At 40.3% G+C, this 26,095-nt stretch overlaps 1 protein-coding gene across 2 annotated transcripts in view; it reads left to right on the top strand.

Annotated features, from left to right (window-relative positions):
- SYNE1 (spectrin repeat containing nuclear envelope protein 1) overlaps positions 1–26,095 on the top strand; it is a 445,623-nt gene that overhangs the window by 309,174 nt on the left and 110,354 nt on the right. For both annotated transcript variants that reach the window (XM_066248218.1, XM_066248216.1), the window contains 7 exons: positions 4,713–4,844; positions 5,781–5,890; positions 9,818–9,974; positions 13,036–13,167; positions 13,368–13,523; positions 13,657–13,866; positions 20,707–20,808. In XM_066248218.1, the coding sequence (XP_066104315.1) occupies positions 4,713–4,844; positions 5,781–5,890; positions 9,818–9,974; positions 13,036–13,167; positions 13,368–13,523; positions 13,657–13,866; positions 20,707–20,808 (999 nt within the window). The remainder of the gene's footprint in view (positions 1–4,712; positions 4,845–5,780; positions 5,891–9,817; positions 9,975–13,035; positions 13,168–13,367; positions 13,524–13,656; positions 13,867–20,706; positions 20,809–26,095) is intronic.

Genomic DNA, 26,095 nt, shown 5'->3' with positions numbered 1-26,095 from the left:
GGGGTGGCGAAGCAGATGGGCACTTCTCCTGTGTGCCCTGACCCGGAATCAAACCCAGGACTTCCACACTCGACTGACGCTCTACCACTGAGCCAGGCTTATAGTGATTTTTGTTTTATATTACTAAAACTTTGGGGGAGGGATAATATTTGCTTAATATATCTTTTAATTTTTCTTTGATTTCATCTTTTGTGTTTTTATATTTTAGATTTGCTTTTTAAAAAGAACATTTAGCTATATTTTGTTGGTTTGACATAATTAATCTAATTAGAAAATATCTGACTTTTAAAGGGTAAGTTTAGTCCCTTTACATTTATTATGATTATTGATATTTTTGAACTTTCATCGCCTTACTTTTTGTTTTCTTGTCTGTAAAATGGGGATAATAATAGTATTGAACTTTGAAAAACCCTAAGATTTTGATGCAAGTAACATTTGCAGTAAGTGCTCAGGTCACAGTGAGTATGATAATGAATAACAACAACTAACAGTTTGTAAACCACATTCTTGGTGACGAAAGGAACTCCTTGAAGGCCAGACTGGAGACTAGTGGGGCTGGGCTGAGCGTGCTGACAGCGGCCTGGGCTCTTCACACCCGTGGGGCCGGCGCATGGCCACAGAGTGTTCCAATTGAGTCAAGTCCTAATTCCACCTGCCAGCGTAAGCCTGCCTGACAGTACTGTTGTGCAGACTGTAAAGTCAGGAAAATGTGGCAGTACTTTACTGCATTGAAATTACCCATGGTTCATTTTTAAAATAGTTATAAATTTCACCGTCTTTCATATAACGAGTTTCCAACATGTGAAATTTTAATGGTATGTGTGTCTTTTTTTTTTATATAGACACATCATTTCTCAGAGCTACTTACCTGTCAAGGGGTCCTATCTAGTAAGACCATTCCTTTTACCTAATTGGATTTCTGTTCAAATCAATGAATAACCCTTAGTTCAACCTCCTTCATAGGTTACTTCTCTATGTGAAGGGACACAGACTTACTGGTATATAATAATATCTCTCTCTATATATGTTATAATGATGTCTCTTGAATTACATGGTATCTCTTCTTTGAAAGAAGTTCAGGTCATTTCACACATTGTTACCTATCCAGAGAGCGGAGTGTTAGCCCTGTATAAATAATGATATGCTTTAGAAAGAAATGTTTTATTGAATGTTTAGCATTCCCCAATCCTCACTAATCTTCCGAGAAATGTTCTTGGCAAAAGAGGTTGCTCTTCTAGTATTCCAAAAATAAACAGCCTAGGTAGCTCCACCGTTGGAGGAGTCTGGGGCTAGAAGCCACTCTACTTCCTGTTCTCTCCCTGGGAGACACACTGTTTTCAAACCTCAGGGAAGGGACTTGCTGTTACTCCCTTGCTTCCGCCAGTGCCTCCGCATTGCACGGGGGAAGGGAGGGAGATCTGAGCCATATTCCTAATCCATTCTTTGCTTCCTGTGGCCCAGGTACTATGTTTCAGAATGACTAAATCCGTCAGAGAGAAATTCACTAACTGCAAAACCAACGTAACCGCCTAGAAAATCCGTGCTAAGCGCCTGCTTTCTGATGTTGCGTCCTGTCTCTTTCTCTAAAGCTGTGAATTCAGTTAGTCAGATATGACTCTCCTTTCCAGACTTTACAATAGAATCTGAATGTGTGCGCGCACGTGTGTGTGTGTGTGTGTGTGTGTGTGTGTGTGTAAAGTGGTTAAGCTGTTCTTAAAACCTAGCAGTGAAATCTTTTTCTTTTTTTTTTACAGAGACAGAGAATCAGAGAGAGGGATAGACAGGGACAGACAGACAGGAACGGAGAGAGATGAGAAGCATCAATCATTAGTTTTTCATTGCGACACCTTAGTTGTTCATTGATTGCTTTCTCATATGTGTCTTGACTGTGGGGCTATAACAGACCGAGTAAGCCCCTTGCTCAAGCCAGCGACCTTGAGTGCAAGCTGGTGAGCTTTGCTCAAACCAGAATAGCCTGCGCTCAAGCTGGCGACCTTGGGGTCTCGAACCTGGCTCCTCCTCATCCCAGTCCGATGCTCTATCCACTGCACCATCGCCTGGTCAGGTAGTGAAATCTTTTTCTAAGCATACATTTGGTGTGAGAAATTTGAAAGGAATGCTCTTGTCAGCCACTAGCAACCTGTGCGGAAGGGGGAGGTGGTGAACGGAGAAGTTAGCACGTGATCCTTAGCTCTGGAAACACATGTAGGAGCAAAGCAGAGAGGAAGTGTCTGGATCCGTACAAGAGAGTCCGCAGGTCATGGCCATGGCTGCTGTTTCATCAGCAAGAGCGGCTTTGATTGGGGACAACTTTCAACCTCCTGTGCTGCCCTCTTCGGGGTCATGCTCTTCAGGTCCCCACCGACCTGCTGCTGCACCATCTTTGCCAGCGGGCCCAGGACCTCAGAGCTTATTCTGGGCGGACGGCCCATCCTCCGATGGGGAGAATTTGTGTCCTGTAGAAATTGATAGACATCAGTCCTTAAAGAACGTCCATCCATTCCATATCCTATGTCTTCAGGAAAGTCACTTTTCCGAGAGGCTTTCCTGAAAGAGTGGAGAATACATTGAACTGGATGTCACTACTCACCCATTCTGCAGGTCCTGCGAAGTGCAAACAGCGTATTTTAGATGAAGGGCACAGCACTGTTCTGTCTGCACCACATTCTCTTGCTGGGAAGCTGGAGTATCTTAGAGGAAGGGAGTTCCTGTGAGTGAAGGCGGCTCAGAACCAGGGAGAGGATGGCGTGTAACGGTCCCGGCAAGGTTCGCTGCTCCCGTTAGTGCGTTTCGCTCCAAGCCCTGGTACCAACTTTGCCAAGTTTATTACCTCAACATTATCACTTACGTTTTACAATTTAGTCACAGGGCTTTAATGAAGGAAGGATAAACAGATCCCATCCGTTTTCCCCGTAATCCTGTCTGCCTGAGAAATGTCCAAACCTGTAGGAGGTTTTTATAGAAGTTTATTTGAGCCAAACGGATGACCTATGCCGGGGAGCAAGATCTCACATGCTCTGGAGAATGACATTTTTACAGTTTCTAGTATGCATTTGAAATTAAGGCGGGCATGTAAGGAAATTTATACGGAGGTGGGACAGAGCGCAATGCGGGCATTGGATTACGGGATCGTTAAGATTAGGTGCTCTCTTGAGGGTGGCATGGATTATTCCAAAGGTGTGTCAACTGAAATGCACAGAAGCAATGGACAAATCTATGGCTGGAGTGGGTGACTTCCCACCATGAATGTCCCGTTGAGGAACATTAGATCACGCTATGTGCTTACTTTCCGTAGAATCCCTTTTCTTTTCATCCACAATAGTTAGTGAAGAATTCTGAGACTAAGAGGAAGAGAGGACTCTTTGTGGACCCTCAGGCAGGATGAGCTGGAGAGGCTGGACCCTATTCTGTCATCAGATTCGGCAAAGAACCAAAAGACAGGAGCAGCAGCCCCAGAACTAGACAGCAGGACCTCTCCTCTGTGGACACAACCCATAAAGCAGGGGTCCCCAAACTTTTTACATAGGGGGCCAGTTCACTGTCCCTCAGACCATTGGAGGGCCGGACTATAAAAAAAACTATGAACAAATCCCTATGCACACTGCACATATCTTATTTTAAAGTAAAAAAACAAAACGGGAACAAATACAATATTTAAAATAAAGAACAAGTAAATTTAAATCAACAAACTGACCAGTATTTCAATGGGAACTATGCTCCTCTCACTGACCACCAATGAAAGAGGTGCCCCTTCCGGAAGTGCGGTGGGGGCCGGATAAATGGCCTCAGGGGGCCGCATGCGGCCCACGGGCTGTAGTTTGGGGACCCCTGCTGTAAAGTGTCCCTCATCTCTGGCCCTCCACCCCCACCCCGCATGCTCCAGCCACAGCCGACCCTTTGCTGCTATTGCCCAGTGAGATGCCACATTTCCTTCTTCTCAGGCCTTTGCTCCCACTGTCCCTGGACCTGGAGGGCCCACGCCTCCCTCCACCTCTGTCGTTATTCAGGGCTCAGTGCAGTTGTCTGCCCCAAACATGCCCACCCTGGGCAGCCTGGGGAACCCTCTCCCTTCCCTTTCTGTCCCGTCACCTACTTTCCATTTCCTGGTAGCTCTTACCTCCCCTCCCCTGGTTGTCTGTCTCCCCAGCAGGGCCCCTGGCTGCCTCCTTCTTGGCAAAACATCCCCAGTGCCTAGAGCAGCGGCAGACGGACAGTGGGTACTTAATAGGTACTTAGTGCATGAGCAGTATTCAAGTTTATCCTTTGATGTATACACACACCTATGTGAGTAGGAAAAGCTCTCATTCAGAAGGAATTCCATCCCATTACGGGCCTTTCAGATTCCGTCGGAATGATCAGGCAGGAAGGATGCATTCCTGCCGGTAATAAGTCATGATGACTCTTGCCTTTCTCCCTTGCCAAGGCCAGCAGTGGCAGCAGACGGCCGTGGGGTCTGGTCCTGGTGGTACAAGTAGAGGAAGTGAGGTCTAGAGTGACTGTGTCCCTGTGCAGAACATTCTGGAATAATAGTTGGTGACCACATCCGTCAGATGACAAAATGTCAATTCAATGGGGTTTTGTTAGCATTTTTTGTGTTTTCAGTGGAGCCGCTCTGGTATGACACAGACCACACTAAAGCAGCTGTCGCTCCGCTTTGGTTGGGGCTTTCCTGTGGGTAGTATGAGTCTTGATGTCTGCCTCGTTGAAAACAGGGAACAGCACCAGAGAAGGAGGAGAGTGACGGTGACCAGACTGCCACCCCAAGGCCCGGCGTCCAGGAATGGCTGGCCCAGGCGCGCTCCACGTGGGCCCAGCAGCGGCAGAGCAGTCTCCAGCAACAGAAAGTAAGCACCTCCCACCTCTCCAGCCCACAGGCCTGCCGAGCAAGCGCTGGAGAGAAATGTGGACAAGGTGACTTGCACACTAGAGACAGAATGAGCCGTTGTCATCTCTCTGGACACATCGGGCCAAATGTTACAGCGAACTGCCTTGTGACCGCTGCAGTGCCTTTCTTTAAGAAAACTTTACAAATAGTGTAACAATGAAAAATCCTCCTTATTGAGATGACCTATTCCATTTTCAGACATGCTCCAGTTTCAGGCTCTTTTATATAAGAAACACCTCAGCATGTCCTCTGAGAATTGGCAAAAGTCTGAGTTACATGGGGTTTTTTTTTAATGCAAATTATTTTCTATTTGCAAGTTGATACCACCATAAAATAAGATTGCAAATTATTGCCTGATTTAAAAAGAAATGAGCTTTGATGAATTAAAAATTATTTCTCACTGATACTTTAACTTTATGAATTGGGCATATGAAAATATTTTAATTCTTTTTCAAAGAGCAAAGGTGTTTATTATAAAATATGAAAAAGTAAAACTGAATGCATCGATGATAATCCAATTTATCTAGTAAGTGGGGAATTAAAGAGCAGTTGCACTCAAGGATCTATCTCAGCTGGAAAAAGGCAATCTTCACTCTGAGAAATGCAAGTGCACTTTGCACCACGTGAGGGCAGCATTGCCCAGCAGAATGTTCATGCCCCATTGACTTTCCCCAAGGGATTTCGGTTCTCTTTTACCAAAGCCAGGAAGGCTCTAGAGCACTTTGGTGAGGTGTTTGAGCATTTGCCTAAAACATACATTTATATGCAATGTTCAAATTTAAAAAGTTACTGCAAGAGTTCTCTGGGACTTTTGTAGACATGGAGCCGTGATTGTAGACGATGCTCATAAAGTAACAAAGATGCCTGTGTTTGTTTGTTTGTTTTCCTTGAGCAGGAGCTGGAGCAGGAACTGGCCGAGCAGAAGAGCCTCCTCCGGTCAGTAGCCAGCCGCGGGGAGGAGATTCTAACCCAGCACTCAGCTGCCGAGACCGCTGCTGGCGCTCGGTAGGGTTCGACACATTCTCTTCTGGTCGCTGTTTTCCTAACATTTGAAAATATGTAAATACCTCAGTCAAGCTTTTATTTTACACATCTGCAAAAATGCCATCCTTTTGTTTTCCCTTTACGATATTTGGTTTGCTTGCGTTTTGGACATTTTATTGTGCAGCAGGAATATAGCTAGGGATGATGATGGCTGACTTGGCTTTTTTCCAGTATGCTCAGTGTCGCTGTCCAGAGAAGATACTTATGACCTCCAACAGTCAGAGGGACGGTGAACTGGCCCCCTGTGTAAAAAGTTTGGGGACCCTTGCCTTAGTTGTTCATTGATTTTTTTCTCATATGTGCCTTGACCGTGGGCCTACAGCAGAGCGAGTGACCCTTTGCTCAAGGCAGCAACCTTGGGTCCAAGCTGGTGAGCCTTGTTCAAACCAGATGAGCCCACGCTCAAGCTGGCAACCCCGGGGGTTTCGAAACTGGGTCCTCTGCCTCCCAGTCTGATGCTCTACCCACTGTACCACCGCCTGGTCAGTCGAAAAGAAGTTTTAGTAACACTTGTGTTCGTATGTTATGCTCAAGGTTGTAATTTAGTAGTGTCCTTTGGCAACTCTGATATGGTAGATAGCTTTAACTCCATTGATTCCAATTTTCTCACTCCTGAACATTTATTAGGAGGAAACAACCTAAAAGAGGAAATACATATTATGAAGATAAGTTTTGAAATATAATTTATCATTCCAAATTGAAAAGACAGAAATTGCCCCTACTAGGAAAAGCCTTGGGAAAAAAATGTGCCCCAATGTGTTCAGAAAATATATATGTGATACTAAGGGAAAATGGGATGTAAATTGCACATATAGTATACGTGTAGGTAAGAATCAGACTAGAATGTAGATTATTAACACTAACTGGAGAGGAAGGACTTGGGGATTTTCTTTTCATTTTCAGTTTAATCAGTGCTGACCTAATGTTGCTGACATAGCACATCAGTGTTGACTATATACACATATATCTACATAAGTATATACATGGGGCAAAAGTAGGTTTACAGAGATTCATATGGAAAATAATACAATAGTTAATAAATAATACAATAATAAACTGCATTTCGTGTACTCACAACTCTAAACTCACTCTTGCCATACCCGGTAGATATGTGTGTAAGACTCTCAAGGGCAAAATGATAAAAAAAAAAAACCCAAAAACTAAAGTGCAATTATAATAGACGTTATGACAAAACATGTAGAAAATAGGAAGGCATTTTAAAAATAAATATTAATACAATTAATAAATATCAATTAAAAATAGGAATGACTTATATTATAGCATCTATAGTTAGGATTTCCATGAAAATTACCCTAAAACTCTAAAAGTTGCTTTAAAATATAAAGGGGTTTTGAAATCTTCTACTGTGTGTCATGCTTAGAAACACTGGCGAGGCCGTCGCAGGTGTGTCTGTATAGATACAACATGGAAACGCTGTCCTTCCATGCTGGCTTGGGGTCCAGACTTGCCTTCCCTGTGCATTCTGTATTCTGTCCTCAGCCCTTCTAGGGGCTATTCATCCCTCCGAGTTTTCTGAATATGTATTTCCACTGAGCTCTGTTTTTACAGAGCGCTTACCCGCACACTGCCTCGTCGTCTGTGGACAGTCACAGAAAGAAGCAGCAGGCATCTCGCCATGGTTTCTTTCTTTCTGTCTTTCCGTGGCCTTTTAGCTTTGGACAGGACCCAGATCAAAGACGAACAACTATAAATTGCTCTTCCAAATATAAAAATATCTTAAAGAGAAATTTGCTGTGCAATACTGGCTTTCTGTACAAGATTCGCTTTAAAGACTATTTATAAAGTACTTAATTTTTATACAAATATTTTAGAAAAGTCACCTTTAAATCTAGTTGATTATAGTTCAGCTCTGCCTTTCAAGCCACTGGGAAAATATACCAAGCAAACAACCAACCATAAATTAAGCAATATCCAGAAGACAAAAGATGAAAAGATTATATAAACATTGCTAGGATAAAAAAAACCCCAAAACCTTATATTTAGCCTTTATTTTATTAGCTGATTTTCTAAGATAGTCACTTATGAATTGGTTTATGTTAGTAAACACCTTTGGGAGGGACATGACTTGTTTCACAGATACAAATGTGATGTATCACGGATAAGTACTATATGATATATAGGAGGGTTGATGGGTCAAATACATGATTGCTGAGGAAACTCAAATGGAAATTACCTAATTGATATAAATATGAAAGGGAACGAAAAATATTTTCCATGGAAAATATAAGGCTATGTTCTAAGTTATGACCGATTTGCTGATAATATTTTATATGTGTCAGTGAAAATATAAGAATATAGATAAGAAATATCTCCTGATTTTAAACAAAATTGTTATGTAAACATAAATGAATTGAAAAATGATGAGCTACACTCCATCACAAAAGACAACACAATTAAGAAATTTAATTTTATAAACACTTTAAAATTTTGTCTTTTATCTAAAAAGATTTTTTTAAAAATACACAGAAAAGTTCAGAGACTAATATAAAAACAAAATTGGAAGAAGGATCAATTTTATTTTGATATTTTTTTCATTTAACATTGCTTTTATAGATTAATCTATGTTTATATATATATATATATATAGAGAGAGAGAGAGAGAGAGACACCTAGTTTTTTTCATTATAAGTGCTTAATGATATTTTATCTTGGGTACATGACAATTTATTCACCCATTTTCTTATCGATGGGCATATAATTGTTTCCTTTTTTGTTTGTTTGTTACTAGCATTGTTGAATGTAAACTTCTTATATGTTTCTAACTGCACAGGTGGGATAGATTCTCTAAGTTACAATCTAGAAATAAAATTCTTGTATTATAAGCTTATAAATACTTTTTAAGGCTTAACTTCAGCATTACCTAAAGAAACTATTGTATTCAATTATTATTCTGAGAAGAATTAGCTTTGCAGTAGTATATAATATTATCCTGCCAATGAACTTGTCATTCTTTTTTTCCACTTGAGCAAGAGTTTTTGTCAAAATAGTAGTTACTGTCTTCTGCCTTTCAAATGTCATGGTTCTAGTTAGGACTTGAAAACGTCTGATAAATTAGGACCTGTTGAAACTGAGTCTCCCAAATGCTTACATTACCATTGTCATTAGGCCCCACTTACTGAGTGGTTGTTATTTGCCAGAGAGAGTTTTGGACATTATGTGTATCTTCTCTTATTTCAATTGCCATAATTCTGCATGACGGACAACATTTTTATTTAGAGATGAGAAACTTGAGACTCAGAGAAGGAAGTAAATGACTCAGAGTCACAAATCTAATGTGCTGGAGCAGGGGTTTATTTTTTTTGTGTGTGATTTTAAAAAAATCAGAGTTGACATTCAATATTCTATGTTTTCAGATGCACAGCACCTAGAGCAGGGACTTACAAACTCAGCTCTGTCTTGCCCTAAGCCATAGTCATTCTCAGATACACACTGCTCTCTGTCCTGAAGGATGAGATGCAGGTCCCTCCCTTCCAGGTCCTGAGACCTGCTCTTTGGATTCTGGGTAAAAATTCTCAAAGAGTAAGTTACATTTTTACGGTTTTGAATTAATTTGTGGGCTATTCGTCAAAGGATATGAGTCCATATACTTTCAGAATCCAAAGGATACAATTATTTCTATCTTTAACACTGAGTTGTTGTCAATGCATTTTTAAATTTTTCACTGTGCTAATGATTCAATTATAGTATCTTGATGCTAGGGTTGTTTCATTTTTTAAAATTTTAATTTATATTTTTTAAAGTGTAAGCTAATGACTGCAATAATCTGATTGTAATTTAGAGGCCACATCTTATACACACAGTACGTTACCTAGAACTGATCACCTTTTTGCACCCATGGTGAACTTGGATTATTTATTCTTCTGATAGAGAAAAACCTGATGTGTCATCCCAGGAGTTGGGGACGGAGGGGGAGAAGCCACCTGTGGAAGACCAGATGAGAATGAAATGGGAAAGCCTGCATCAGGACTTTAGTGCCAAGCAGAAACTGCTGCAGAATGCTGTGGAACAGGAGCAGGAGCAAGTGGTACCAAACCTTTTGCTTTTATAAATTATTGTAAACAGTGTACAGCTTTGCTGAAACAATGTAACCCTGCAGTCATCTGTCTTTTCATTATCAATCCCAAAATAAGACAACATGAGACAAATTATTCTTCCTATCTTTCTTTCCTTTTCCCTTTCCTTTCCTTTCCTTCTTTCTTTCTTTCTTTTATTTTTTTCTTGCTTTCTTTCTTGCTTTTTCTTTTTACTTTTTTTATTCAGTGAGAGGAGGGGAGACAGAGACAGATTCCTGCATGCACCCCGATCAGTAGCCACCCGGCATGCCCACTAGAGGGCGTTGCTCTGTTGCAACCGGAGCCATTCTAGTGCCTGAGGTGGAGGCCATGGAGCCATCCTCAGTGCCCAGGGCCAACTCACTTCTATTGAGCCATGGCTGCAGGAGGGAAGAGAGAGAGAATTGAGAGGGCAGGGGTGGAGAAGCAGATGGGCACTTCTCCTGTGTGCCCTGACTGGAAATCGAACCCAGGACATCCATACTCGGGCTGATGCTCTACCACTGAGCCAACTGACCAGGGCCCCTACATTTTTTATAACAAGACTATTTCACATTTCCCCTAATAATTATATATGTATATGTGAAAACTTGATTTCTAGATACTGTTTTCCTCAGAAATGATTAATATCTGATTACAGTGGTACCTTGATATATGAACAGACCAATGTATGAATTTTTTAAGATACGAGCTGTGACTCAGTCCATATTTTTGTTTGAGATCCGAGCGAAATTTCTAGATACAAGTCGTGATTCGGGAAGCTGCGCTAGTTGGCGCGTTGGCGCATGGGTCCAGTATCAGCAGTCTGAAATACGAGTTGACTGACTTAAGAGCTCGGTTACAGAATGAATTAAATTTGTATCTCAGGGTACCACTGTACTCACTAGCATAAACCATTGCATTTTAAGTGTCCCCTCTTTTTTCACAACTTTGAAAATTATGGATGTAAACCAGGGGAATACACATCTAGGACAAAAGAAATTCCAAAAAATTGGAACTGAATTGTCAAGTTATCTTATTTTTCATTACTTCTTCTTATATTTAATATCATAGTTTCAGAAGATCTTAATGGGAAACTCTGGGGACCTCAGTAGTTATAAAAGGAGGGGGAGCCAGTGGTCAGCTGGAATTGTTCCTGTGACCCATGCTCAGGCTGGTTTGCAAGACAAGTAGGGACTGTGCGATATTGGACCTGGTTCCACCACGCGAGCCACATCCAATGGAATTGACCATAGCAACTGAAGGTTTCAGGTAAATAGCCATTAGCTTACTCTAAGCAGAAGTCAAAGAATTAGAGGAGGCCCTGGCTGGTTGGCTCAGTGGTAGAGTGTTGGCCTGGCGTGCAGTAGTCCCAGGTTCGATTCCCGGCCAGGGCACACAGGAGAAGCGCCCATCTGCTTCTCCACCCCTCCCCCCTCCTTCCTCTCTGTCTCTCTCTTCCTCTCCCGCAGCTGAGGCTCCATTGGAGCAAAGTTGGCCCAGGCGATGAGGATGGCTCCATGGCCTCTGCCTCAGGCGCTAGAATGGCTCTGGTTGCAACAGAGCAACGGCCCAGATGGGCAGAGCATCGCCCCCTGGTGGGCATGCCAGGTGGATCCCAGTCAGGCATATGTGGGAGTCTGTCTGACTGCCTCCCGTTTCCAGGTTCGGAAAAATACAAAAAAAAAAAAAAAAAAAAAAAAAGAGTTAGAGGAATCGAGGCTGGTGAGTGTGGCCAGACCCAGCCAACTCTCTCATTCCTCAGGCTCCTAGCTTGACATCATCATTTCTGATGTAGATCTCAGGGACTTGCCTGCTAGCTCATCTTCATGTTCTAGAACTTCCCCACTCTTTGGCTGGAAGGGATATTTATTACAATCAGGGATTGAGTCAGATAAATCCAGGAAACATCTAGTAACATTCCATGCTATCCTTCTTAATTCATTAGATGCCCAGCTCCTGTATTCCAGCTGTAGTCTGCTCACCTTCAAGCACCAGCGTGACTCACCCAGGATTGCAGACCTTGTGCGTCTACACCTTACCTGCTCTGGCTGGGAGAGCGCCTCTTTCTCTCAGCCAGTGCCATCCATGCCTGCAGGGTGGGATGCGGGTCTGCCTCCCAGTCCCTCCTTCTTTGTACCAACAGACTGACCATTTTGTACACTGGGCATACTTACTACCCCCCAGTGCAGAAACAGGCACTTATTCTGGGTAGGGAGGTTAAGGTTCCCTAGGTCAAAAGGCGTCTACCTTTTAGATCCATTTTCTTCCGTGCGTGTCCAGTATGTTTAGTGTTCCCATTACAGAACACCCTACATGGCTCCTACTCATGGGCACCTGTAACCAAACCAAGGAAATATTTCACACAGCTCTCAAAAAACTAAGCAACCGTGATAGACCCTGTAAGCAGGAAGTTGGAAAGAAGCAGAAGGAAAAGTGGAAAGCCAGCTATAGCGCACGCAGTATGTGGATGCGGGATTTAAGGTGATGGATTTTAAAGAGATGCTAGGTGCGGCGAGCATCCCAGCCACAGGGGGTGTCGGCCTGGGGTGTGAGAGGAGAAGGGGTAGTCAGCCTGACAGGGAAGGTAGAGAAAGGACAGGACCTGAGTTTGATGGGAAACATCAATGAAAAGCTGAGTGCTGGGCTGTGGCCAGGTCCTCACTGGGGAGACCTTCCGTATACGTGAAGGAGTTTAGGGGGGGACGGGAATGATTAGAGCAGAAGGGTCAGTCTGGATCCGGTATTTAGAATGGATTACTTCATCATGGCTAGAGCTAAACCAAAAAGACACATTGACAGAAAGGCTGTAAGATTGCAGGCATTCTTTCCCACCAGTTATTTTTTTAAGTCCGTCAGTAGAAGCGTGGCTCTTGCTGACTCTAGTCACTGTGTGTAATGGACACGGTGTGTGGTAGAGGTCGTCATTCTCTAGAAGAGGCTTTTCTGTAAGAACAGCTTTTCTAGCATCTGCTTTCATGTGTGCAGTTCTAAACGAGAACACCTGGACAGAGTGTGTGTGCTCTTGGGTCAGCGGCCCCTGTTTTTCTGCAGCTGTACAGCAGGCCGAGTCGGCTCCTGTCCGGCGTGCCCCTGTACAAAGGGGACGGGCAGACTCAGGACAAATCTGAGGTGGCGTCTCTGCTGGATGGACTGAACCAGGCCTTCGAGGAGGCTTCATCCCAGGTAGGGTTGTGCTCCGAGTTTGCTCCTGGATCTGGGTCCTCACAAAGTTGTTCCACCCTGGGCATGAACTGCTGAGACCCAGCCCTAGTGACTAGCCCCAAAAGGCAGACCCACTAGACCCCAAAGTCTCATTCTGATATTTTCTTTGATTTCTCAAAATGCTGTAATTAATTCCTTCTTCCTCTTCTTTTTTTCTCCAGGGTGGAGGCACTAAGAGGCAGAACATTCACTTGGAACAGAAGTTATATGACGGAGTCTCAGCTACCTCGACTTGGTTGGACAACGTGGAAGAACGCTTGTTTGCTGCCACAGCCCTCCTACCGGAAGAAACAGAAACTTGCCTCTTCAACCAAGAGGTCAGTTTGGCAGCTTGTGCCCGTGAGTGTATGACGTCACAAAGCACTTGACTTTCTCTGAGCTCAAGACTTGGTTTGTATGTGGGTTCCTTGATCTAAACGTTGACATGCCCTTCTCTTTCATCAACCCTAGACCCTGGCCAAAGATATTAAGGAAATGTCTGAAGAAATGGATAAGAACAAGAACTTGTTTTCCCAAGCATTTCCGGAGGACGGCGATAACCGCGATGTCATTGAAGACACTTTGGGGTGTCTTTTGGGGAGGTTATCCTTGTTAGACTCTGTAGTAAATCAGCGATGTCATCAGATGAAGGAAAGACTTCAGCAAATACTAAATTTCCAGGTAAGACATTATCAAGAGACATTTGCCCATTCTCCAGCCATAGTCAGTCATAAGCAGGATGTCTTATTGAGGTATTATATACCTAGACCTATTTTCTTTTCAAGTGTTCAATGAACAGCAAGAACATTACAAGAAAACTGAGAGATTAACTCAAGGGTTAGAAAACTAAGAGTTTTATGCTCCTAGAAATGCAGGTTGAGAAAACCAGCCTATCAAACTAACGGCTCAAAAGGACTTTAATTTCAACCAATGAAAATCATATTTCTTTTTTTTTTTTTTTTTTTTTTTTTTTTTTTCCATTTTTCTGAAGCTGGAAACAGGGAGAGACAGTCAGACAGACTCCCGCATGCGCCCGACCGGGATCCACCCGGCACGCCCACCAGGGGCGAGGCTCTGCCCACCAGGGGGCAATGCTCTGCCCATCCTGGGCGTTGCCATGTTGCGACCAGAGCCACTCTAGCGCCTGGGGCAGAGGCCACAGAGCCATCCCCAGCGCCCGGGCCATCTTTGCTCCAATGGAGCCTTGGCTGCGGGAGGGGAAGAGAGAGACAGAGAGGAAAGCGCGGCGGAGGGGTGGAGAAGCAAATGGGCGCTTCTCCTGTGTGCCCTGGCCGGGAATCGAACCCGGGTCCTCCGCACGCTAGGCCGACGCTCTACCGCTGAGCCAACCGGCCAGGGCTGAAAATCATATTTCTGACACATTCTGATTATAATTTCCAGTTGCTGATAGTGGAGTTTAAAACATATAACCAAAGAAACATGCAGTAAGGGCTGTAATACAGAATGAACCCTGGACTCCAGCATCCAGGCCCGCTGAAAGTAACTATGGCCTAATTAGTTCCACCTGTGTTAAAATATATTGCATCACTTCCCAATCCCAGCTCCTCAGACGGACTGTTTTTTAGCTCCAAACTCTAGAGTTCTGTTGCCAAAGAACAATCATGTGCGTTTGAAACTTTTTCTATGACTATAAATTTCAGCCAATGCAAAAGTTGCTGATAAACTTGTACTGTTGATTTTCATTCCTAATAAAAAGTACCCTTTGGGAATACTTCAATTTTAATTGAATTTTATTTTTAACAAACATAGGACTTTTATAAAATGAATACCTGTGTTTAAGGCCAAGAGTTTAATATAAAAATGTTGATTTCCAAAAAAATAAAAAGAAAGAATGAGTACTGTAAAATGTCAAATAAATGTCGCATTAGCCAAGAACCGTTCAAAGCCAATGTCCCTGGGTTCAAATTCTGAATTTGTAACTACTGCTGTATAACCTTAGCTGTTTCTCAGAGCCTTTGTATCCCCAACTATTAAATCACAGCCATATTAATTGCCTAATAAGGTTTTATGAGGATAAAAGGGTTAAAATATGTAAAATACTTTGAACACTGTGTGAAAGGTAGTAAGGACTCAGCAAGTTTTGTTATTATTGTTGTTGGTACTAATAGTAATGCTTGTTATAACAGATTAGGATCTGAAACCTATGGAAGGGTTAAATAAATTACTTCTACAAGGTTATCCAACCATCATGAACTAAAGCCAGGATTTGACTCAAAGAATATCTCAAAGATTATCACTGGGGAACAAAATTTTTATTGCATCCACAAAAACACTTGTTTTTACCTAATTCGAGTGTGCTGATCTCAAATCTGACATCAGTTTTTCTCTGTAAGCTAGTTTTTTTGCAATTCAAGATTTTAGGTTTCCATCTTATTGTAAAATTTTCAAATTTAGTTTAACATAATGAAGAAGAATGTCTTCTTGGGCATCATCTTTGTGAAATATAATAATTTATATAATGTAATAAATACACAAATACACTAAAAGATATGATTGCATCAGAATTTGTCTACAATTCCGAAATAGAACATATTAAAACACTTATTTTAATCATAAAATTTGCGCAAAACTTATTTAAATTCTATTCAGGCAAAAATTTGCGTTTGTAGCTCTTGCGTTTGTGAACTTGTTGAGGACAATCTCATTTGATGCCCCAGCAGTAGTCTGCTCATCACTAACAGCTCCAAGATTTTCGGGAAACTTATCAAGGTGACTGTTCAAGAAGTGAATCTTAATGCTCATGTTATATCCAGTGTCGCGGAAAGCTAACAGCATCCTTTGAACCAGAAGTTCATAGTTTCCTGCTTTTTTGTTGCCAAGGAAGTTCTTTGTAACTGCCACAAAAGACTGCCATGCTGCTTTCTCCTCATTCATCTTCCTGGCAAATTCTTCATCACGTATGAGGGTTCAAATTTGAGGTCCATCAAATACACCCACTTTTATCTTCTCGAAAGACAAGGCAGGAAAAGCAGAAATAATATGTTGAAAGCATTCACTTTCTCTATTCAAAGCCTGAACAAACTGCTTCATTAAGCCAAGTATGATGTGAAGTGGGGGAAAAATGATCCTGTCTCGATTAACTACAGGTTCATTCACAATATTTTGCATCCCTACTTCCAGAGCTTCACGTTTCGGCCACTCCTTCTGTGTCCAGTGTTTCTCCTGAGCTCGGCTGTCCCACAAACACAGAAAGCAAGGATACTTCATGAAACCTCTCTGTTGTCCTAGCAGGAAATTTACCATTTAAGATTCACATAAATTATCCAGTTATGCTCCTCATACTTCAGAAAGTCGAGGACAATTTTTATGTCATTCTTACTAAGTCATTCAATTCAGGTTGGCTAAACTGCTGAGGGGTTAATGACTGCTTGGCATCAGAAGAAGACCCTTCAGATTCTACAACCATTTCCTCATGCATCTTATCAAAATACACTTGATCACCATGTTCACTTTTTTCATCCTTAGAAGAAATAAAACCATTGAAAACTGGAACTGAGAGTGTCTCAGAGTGTGGGATAGGTCGTATTGCTGAAGGAATATTAGGATATGCGATCATATGCTGTTTTTTCTTCCCAATGCCCTTTGTATGGATCGGACAGAAATTACAGTCACTGCTGTGGTCCTTAGGTTCACGCCAAACCATGGGAATACCAAAAGGCATTCCTTTGCATTTTCCTTTTGTCCAGTCATGAAGCATTTCCTCACAATTATGACACACAATATGAGAAGCCCAATTCTTGTCTTGATCGCCAAGGGGAACTTGAAAATAGGCAATATATGCACGTGTCACAAATGATGAAATATTGTGCCTTTGACGTTGTTTAAGTGTGTAATAGCCACATATAACAGAAGGTGTCAGGACTATTCTTACATTTACGCCAACTCAAAGAAGCCATGATTCAATCTTAAAACAAAATAAGAGGGTGTTTTATCAGATAGTAATTTTTTACATTTAAAAACAACTACAATTATGTAAAAGTGATGTTTGTAAAACATTAATTGCCTTGTGGTTATGTTCAATCCAAGAGTTGTTGCCCTTTAACTCCAATTTAAAAACCAATGCATGCCATTAACTGTAACAAAAAGAAATTAAAATTGCATAAAAACTAGAGCATGCACCAAAACACGGATTTCAGATTTGGAATCAGCAATGCAGAAATATATAGAAACAGTTCTAAAACCTCATGCAACAGAAAAAGAAAAAAAAATTGTTCCCCAGTGTTATTTTTGTATTTTATATTATTAGGCTGACAGAAGAGGAAATGGAGAATAGTAGACCTAGTCAAGATGTATATTGAAGGTTGAACTGTTTGGAAAGCGTGTGGTGATGTTTGGATATGGGGAATGAAGGAAAGGGGGATTCCAACCTGAGCATCTGGGGGCATGGGCTGACAGAAGGCTGGTGGACAGCAGTTCCACTGACCAACGAGCCAGACTGAGTTGCTGGTGGATATGGGGTAGAATTAAGGCATCAGGGGAATGGTCATTGTGGGCAATTGGTTATGCAAGTCTTTGGCTAGAAGAATGACTTGTAGCATTTGTATGTGTTATGTTGTGTAGCACATAGAGAGAAATGAGCACTTCACTTGGAGTTAAGAAAAGCTGGGGTTGATTCCTTGGGCATTTGGCTTTGCTTGCAAAATCTCATTGCATGGACATGTATACACTGTATGGCACATCAGAAACATTGTTGTGAATCTGATGGAAACTTGTCTGATTACTTTAAAATTTATCTTGCATAAAATAGTGCACTGAGTTTTGACAAGATTGTAGCCTGTCAGCCATGAACGAGGTGGGTGAAAAGTGCAAATATGTTTGTCACTTGGGAGTATATTTCCCTTGTTCAAGTTGCCTTTAGTGTGCCAGTGTCTTCGGTACGCTGAGATTTTTATTGGTTATTAGAGTCAGTGAGAGTAAAATGTGAACCAAGCAATGAAATGCCCTGGAACTTACTTTGTGTGGGGGACCAAGAGGAAAACATATCATAAAATTCTCTTTAAATTACATTCTCTATTTTTCTTTTTTTAATTTAATTTTATTTATTAAAATTGATTTGAGAGAGAGATAGAGAAAGAGAGGGAGAGAGGTTTGTTATTCCACTTATTTATGCATTCATTTGTTGATCTTATATGTGCCCTAACCAGGGATCGAACCCGCAACCTGGCATATTGGGATGATGCTGGACAATGCTCTAACCAACTGAGCTAGCTAGCCAGTGCATGTTTTCTACTGCTCTTTTTCCCCCACAAGTTTCTACTTGTTATGGCCACCTCAAGAATGAAAACTACTATTCTGAAATGTTAGTGTTCTAATTTAATTGAAAGAGTTCAAGTCACAAACCATTTTATTTTACTTCACACCAAGCCCATGGTCTGTTGTCAGTACTCAATAGTTATTGGAGTGGTATGCCTTCATTTTCCATTTAACCTTTGAATATTAGCTTTGGCCAGACTGCTAACATTATCCAATACCCAACAGGCAGTAGGGAAGAGTGTGTAGATGTTATATAGATGTATCTGTCTACGTGGAATCAAATTGTTTATCAACTCTTCTGTATGTAAAGAATGTTTACCCATAGACTTGCCCCCAAATAAAATTTCTGGGCATTTTTTTAGTTGAGTATTTCAAGTTATTTAAATAATAAAAAATGAATTTTTTATTAAGTGAGGGAGGCAGCAAAAAATGATTTTAAAACTTGAAACTTTATGCGGGGCTGTTTTGCAAACAGCTAGCTAGAGTCCTGCCTCCTTATGCTATGCAAGTCATTCTAGTGACTATAAGAAAAAAATAATTGTCATGTCTGTTATGTGTGTAATGGATAAATAGCTTAATTACTTTTACATATCACAAATGTAGTAATAGGAAATGGTTAAAGCCTTTGGGTTTTCATTTTTAAGAAACTATCGACATTTTTATGGTTATCAGTACCTCAAAGTCTTTTATTTATTAATTTTTAAATCAATCATGTTCTCTGATTTTCTGTCTTCCTGACATGTTCCTTCCAGTAGTGTAGCTTTTAGAAAAGTGAACTGTTTCCTATAATCTTGAGTAAAATATAATAAAGATAGAAAATATGCTGTTAAAATGTAAAGACGATATACAGGAAATATGTACACATTCTTTATTTCTAACCCATGTTATGTTATTTACACATATCTCTGCTCATTTTGATGAACTGAACTAATGTCTTAAATATTAATAGGTAAGAGACTTTATTTCTTTAGAATCTGTTCAAGTGAATGGGAAACATTTTTCCCTATGCAAACAGCCAGCTAAATGTGTCATCATTCTGGTGGCCCCACATGGCTTCATCCTGCACACAGCTGGATAACACAAACATTATCATTATTTCATAAGCAAAACCCTCATTTCTAGCCCCATTTTTCCAGTCCTGTTATAACATTTTCCTATTTCATCTGCAATAAGTTTGCAGATTGGTTTGGGTTTTGGTTAGTGATAGTTACTGCTTTTTTTCTAATTCTCCTATTCAGTGCTTGTTAAAATGTTTTTTACTGCACAGTCCACCACTATTTTGCTCCTTAGTCTTGTGTTTTGTGTGATGATGTGCCCACACAACCCTGAAGATTTTATTTTTCCTTCCTTGGTATGATCATCCTTCTCCTCGGGCAATAGTCAGAATATTTATCTTGCTGGTGTGCAGATGTGTCTGACTTGCCCCCGTTAAGGGTGTGATGAGTCAGCCAGCTCGTCACATACATTTGCTGGTCAATAAGAAATAGAGCTTATTTGCTGCTATTTGGGAGAATTAAACAAATTATCATTAGAATTTTGTTCCAGTTCATTGTTCCCTTTAGAATTGAGGACCAAAATTCTGACAGTTACCTCATTTTTGTACAAATCTAACTCAATATAAAATATATTTGGCCTTTTAAGTAAAAATAATGTTTATGAACGAAAAGCTTGAATAAAGTCTTTTGGTTTTATCTCTTAATATATCTTTGGTCATTATGGGTAGTTATTTTCTAAACTTCTGGATGGCTTTATATAAGCTTGGGCAAATTCTTTGAAATTAGGGGAAAGCAGAAAGTGAGGGAAAGAGAGAGGAGAGGAGAGGGAAAAAGGGAATCATATTATTTTTAAGAATCATATTTTTTCCCCAAATTGAGGTAAAAAAAACTGTAGTTTGTTTTACTACATAGAAGTCATTAGTGGAATATTTCTGCTGGAATGCTTAAATGTGCACATTTATCTCAGACATAACAATATTAAGATAACCAATATTGCTTTTTTATTTGTATACTATATGTCTCCATTTATATTGTATTGGAAATGGTTTGTGTAATAAATGCTTCAAAAATCTATTTCAGCTCTTGGATAAATTGTTACCAATTTCTTTCACCTTCCCATAGAACAGTATTGTTTTTTAGGGGTTTTTTTTGGACATAAAATTCCTATACCTGCATATTGTTTCTAAGACCATGTGTTATATTGAATTCCCCAGGGCATGTGTTAAGTCTTCCTTTTCCTTCTCCTCCCTAGAATGATCTAAAGGTGCTGTTTACATCACTGGCTGACAACAAATACATCCTTCTGCAGAAACTGGCGAATGTATTTGAACAGCCCGTGGCGGAGCAGATAGAGGTATTTACAGTTGCCTTTTTCCAGAAGAGCAAATGCATAGAGTAGATCAGGTTTACTATGAAATGTCAGAAATAGTCTAGGAAAGATTAAGGGTTTACTATGGCATTTTGTTTGTCACATGTTGTGTTTTAAATAGCTGGCCAGGTTACATTGACTTTTTCACTTCTATTTGCACCGAACTAGGAAATATAAGCTGAGGAAAGGTGTCAGTGACCTAAGCAGGAAGTCAAACTGTCCTGGTGGTGATACAGAAGAAGCACTGTGGACATTCAGAAGAGGCATAGATTACCTGCAGCAGAAGTATCAAATATTAATAGACCATAAGGCTGTGGGTTTATTGCTGTGCTCTCTATTCTGTTCCATTGAGCTATATGTTAATCTTTCTGCCAATTGATCCTTGTGCTGTTTTTATTACTATGGCCTTATAGTATTGTGTGATATCAGATAGTTTGATAACTCCAACTGTTTTTCTTTCTCAAGATTGCTGAGGCTACTCAAGGTCTGTTGTGTTTCCATATACATTTTTGGAATATTTTTTCTAGATCTATGAGCTATGCCATTGGTATTTCAATAAGAATAGTGTTGTATCTGTAGATTGCTTTGGGTAGTATGGACATTTTAATGATGCTAATTTTTCCTATCCATGAACATAGTATATGCTTCCACTTATTTGTATCTTCCTCAGTTTTTTCTTTAGTATCTTATAATTTTTCATATAAGGTAGACCTTTTACATCCTGGGTTAACTTTATTTCTAGGTACTTTTTTCTTTTTGCAATATTAAGTGGTATTATTTTCTTAATTCTCTGACAGTTCATTATCAGATGTATAAAAATGTCCCCTGATTTCTGAACACTAATTTTGTTTCGTGCTACTTTGCCAGATTTATTTATTAGATCTAGTAGTTTTTTGGTGGAGTCTTTACGGTTTTCTATGTACTGTACCATGTCATCTGCAAATAATGACAGTTTTACTTCCTTCTTTCCAATTTGGATACCTTTTATTTCTTCTTCTTGTCTAACTGCTGTGCCTAGTGCTTCCAGGACTATGTTGAATGAAAGTGGTGAAAGCAGACATTCTTGTCTTGTTCCCTGTCTTAAGGGAAACGATTGTAGATTTTGCTCATTGAGAATGATGTTGACTGTGGATTTGTAATATATGGCTTTTATTATATTGAGTTTTTTTTTTTTGTTTTTTTTTTTTTTTATATTGAGTTTTAATCCCTATATTCACAGTTTGCTGAGAGTTTTTATCATAAATGATTGCTGGATTTTGTGTTTTTTGTTTGTTTTTTGGGGTTTTTTTTTGTTGTTGTTTTTTGCAGAGACAGAGAGAGAGTCAGAGAGAGGGATAGATAGGGACAGACGGACAGGAACAGAGAGAGATGAGAGCATCAATCATTAGTTTTTTGTTGTGACCTTAGTTGTTCATTGATTGCTCTCTCATATGTGCCTTGACCGTGGGGCTACAGTAGACCGAGTAATCCCTTGCTCTAGCCAGCGACCTTGGGTCCAAGCTGGTGAGCTTTGCTCAAACCAAATGAGCCTGCGCTCAAGCTGGTGACCTCAGGGTCTCAAACCTGGGTCCTCCGCATCCCAGTCCAATGCTCTATGCACTGCGCCACCACCAGTCAAGCTGATTGCTGGATTTTATCAAATCCTTTTTCTGCATCTATTGATATGTTCATGTGATTGTTACTCTTCATTTTTTTATGTGATGTATCATGTTTATTGATTTACAAATATTGTACCAATCTCGTATCTCTGGAATAAATCCCACTTAATCATGGTTTATTATCTACAGTTTGCTAATATTTTGTTGAGGACTTTAGCATTAATGTTCATCAGAGATATTGGTCTATAATTTTCTTTCTTTGTAGTATCTTTATTTGTTTTTAAAATTAAGATAATGCTGGCCTCATAAAAAGAGCTTGGACGTTTTCCATCCTCTTGAATATTTTGGATTAGTTTGAAGATAGGTGTCAGTTCTTGGAAAGTTGGGTAAATTTGCCTGTGAAGCCATCTGGTCTAGGACCTTAGTTTGCTAAGAGTTTTTTGTTTACTGTTTCAGTTTCATATGTTGTAATCAGTCTATTCAGATTTTCTGAATTTTCCTGATTCAGATACGGAGAATTGTATGTTTTTAGAAATGTATCCATTTTTTCCAGGTTGTCAAATTTGTTGGCATATAGTTTATAGTATTTTCTTACAGTCCTTTGTATTTCTGTGGTATCAATTTTTACTTCTATTTTTTCATTTATGATTTTATTTATTTGGGTCCTCCTTTTTTCTTGATGAGTCTAGTTAAAGGTTTGTCAATCTTGTTTATTATCAAAGAACCAGCTCTTAGTTTCATTGATATATTTATCTCTCCATCTCTCTCTCTCTCTCTCTCTCTCTCTATATATATATATATATATATATATGAGACTACTATATATATATAGTCTCTATATATAAGAGACTACAATATATATATATAGTCTCTTTGTCATTTATTCCCATTCTAATCTTTATTATTTTTTTCCTTCGACACACTCTGGGCTTTGTTTCTTGTTCTTTTTCTAGTTCTTTTAGGTGTTGGGTTAGACTGTTCATTTGAGATTTTTCTTGCTTCTTGAGGTAGGCCTGTAAGGTATGAACTTCCTTCTCAGGAATGTTTTTGTCATGTCCCATAGATTTTGGTTTGTTTGTGTGTTCATTTTCACTTGATTCCAGGTAACTTGATTTCTTCCTTGATTTTGTTATTAAGCCATTTTTTAATAACATGATTTTTAGCCTCCATGTGTTTAAATGTTTTTCAGTGGTTGTTTTTTTTTTTAATAGTAATTGATATCTAGTTTCATACCATTGTGGTCAGAGAAAATGGTGATATGTCTTGAATTTATTAAGACTTATTTTGTGTCCTAGCATGTGGTCTATCTTTGAGAATGTTCCATGTGCACTTGAGAAGATGTATAGTCTGCTGCTCTGGGATGAAATGTTCTGTAAATATCAATTAAATCCATCTGACCCAGTGTGTCATTTAAGGTCACTGTTGCCTCATTGATTTTCTGTCTGGAAGCTTTTTCCATTGATGTCAATGGGGTGTTACAATCCCCATTGCGATAACTGTATTGAAGTTGATGTGTCCTTTGATGTTCTTCAAGATTTTCTATATATTTTTTGATGCTCTTGTGTTGGGTGCATATGTGTTTGCAAGGGTTATATCCTCTTGTTAGCTCAATCCCTTTAGCATTATGCAGTGACTTTCTTCGTCTCTTGCTATGGACTTTGTTTTTTTTTTGTTGTTTTCCTTTTTTTTTCTTTTTTTCTTTATTTATTTTTTCTGAAGCTGGAATCGGGGAGAGACAGTCAGACTCCCGCATGCGCCCGACCAGGATCCTCCCGGCATGCCCACCAGGGGGCGACGCTCTGCCCACCAGCGGGCGATGCTCTGCCCCTCCGGGGCATTGCTCCGCTGCGACCAGAGCCACTCCAGCGCCTGGGGCAGAGGCCAAGGAGCCATCCCCAGCACCCAGGCCATCTTTGCTCCAATGGAGCCTCGCTGCGGGAGGGGAAGAGAGAGACAGAGAGAAAGGAGAGGGGAAGGGGTGGAGAAGCAGATGGGCGCTTCTCCTGTGTGCCCTGGCCGGGAATCGAACCCGGGACTTCTGCACACCAGGCCGATGCTCCACCACTGAGCCAACCGGCCAGGGCCTTCTTTTGTTTTTTTGATGAGAGGAACAGAGGAGAAAATAGACTCCCGCATGTGCCCCAACTGGGATCTACCCCACAAGCCCACTAGGAGGCGATGCTCTGCCAATCTGGGGCCCTTGTTTCCTTGCAACCAGAACCATTTTTTAGCGCCTGAGGCAGAGGCCATAGAACCATCTTCAGCGCCCAGGGCCAACTCACTCTAATCAAGCCATGGCAGCAGGAGGGGAGCAGAAGAGAGACAGAGAAAAGTGAGAGAGGCAAGGGTGGAGAAGAAGATGGGCACTTCTCCTGTGTGCCCTGACCGGGAATCAAACCTGGTACTTCCACATGCCGGGCTGATGCTCTACCACTGAGCTAACCAGCCAGGGCCTAGACTTTGTTTTGAAGTCTGTTTTGTCAGATGTAAGTATTGCTACCCTAGCATTTTTTTTCTATTTGCATGGGTTATTTTTTTTCCATCTCTTTACTTTCAGTTTGTGTGTATCTTTTGTTCTGAAGTGGGTCTCTTATAGACAATATATATATGTGTGTATGTATATGATTATGTGTGTATGTGTATATATGTATATGTTATGTTCTCTTTTCCATCTGCAACCCTGTGTCTTTTGATTAGAGCATTTAATCAGTTTATGTTTAAAGTTATTGATAGGCAACCTATTTGTTGCCGTTTTATTCTTTATACCTATGTATTTCTCTATTTTTTTTTCTTTTTCTTCTTCTTAAATCTGGGAAGCACTTTATTTCACCTTCAATTTTTAAATGATAGCCTTGCTGCATAGAGTAATCTTGGTTGTTGGTCCTTACTTTTTTTCACTTTGAATATTTCATGCCATTCTCTTCTGGCCTGGATTATTTTTGTTGATTGGGACTCTCTATGCTTCTTGAATTTGTGTGACTTTTTCCTTTACTGGATTATGAAAGTTTTCAGGCATTATTTATTCAAATATGTTCTTTATATCTTGCTCATTCTCTTCTCCTTCTGGTACCCCCATGAAGCCAATGTTGTTATGCTTGATGTTGTCCCAGAGATCCCTTCAACTTAGCTCATTTTTTAAAAATTCTCTTTTCTTTTTGATGGTTTGCTTTGGTGCTGACTGCTGTCTTGTCCTCTGAAACACTGATTTGATCCTCTGCTTTATCTAACCTGGTATTGATTTCTTCTAGTGCATACCTTATTTCAGATGTTGTATTCTTTATTTCTGACTGATTCCTTTTTTACAGTTTTTATGTTCTTTTTAATACTTACTGTCTCTTAGTTTAAGTTTCACTGAGGTTATCCATTCTTCCCCTAAGGTCCTGGAATATCCTTATAACCACTGTTTTAAACTCTGCATCTGGTATTTGGTTGCTTCCATTTTAATTCTTTTTCTAAGGATTTTTCTTATTCTTTTATTTGGGTCATATTTCTTTGTCTTCCTAGTTTGTCTGTGTGTATTAGATCTGCTATGACCCCCAAACTTGTCATGATGATTTCATGATGTAGGTATCTTGATGGGCTCAGTGGCACAGTCTTCCAGATCACCTGAACTCAGTGCCCTACGAATGTTTCTTGTGGGTATGTACACCCATCTGTTGTAGTTGAGTTTTGAA

This window comes from Saccopteryx bilineata, chromosome 12 (genome assembly GCF_036850765.1).
Source record: "Saccopteryx bilineata isolate mSacBil1 chromosome 12, mSacBil1_pri_phased_curated, whole genome shotgun sequence".
Taxonomy (NCBI): Eukaryota; Metazoa; Chordata; class Mammalia; order Chiroptera; family Emballonuridae; genus Saccopteryx; species Saccopteryx bilineata.
The sequence above is the reverse complement of the archived record's forward strand: the minus strand, read 5'-3'. Positions and strand labels throughout refer to the sequence as shown.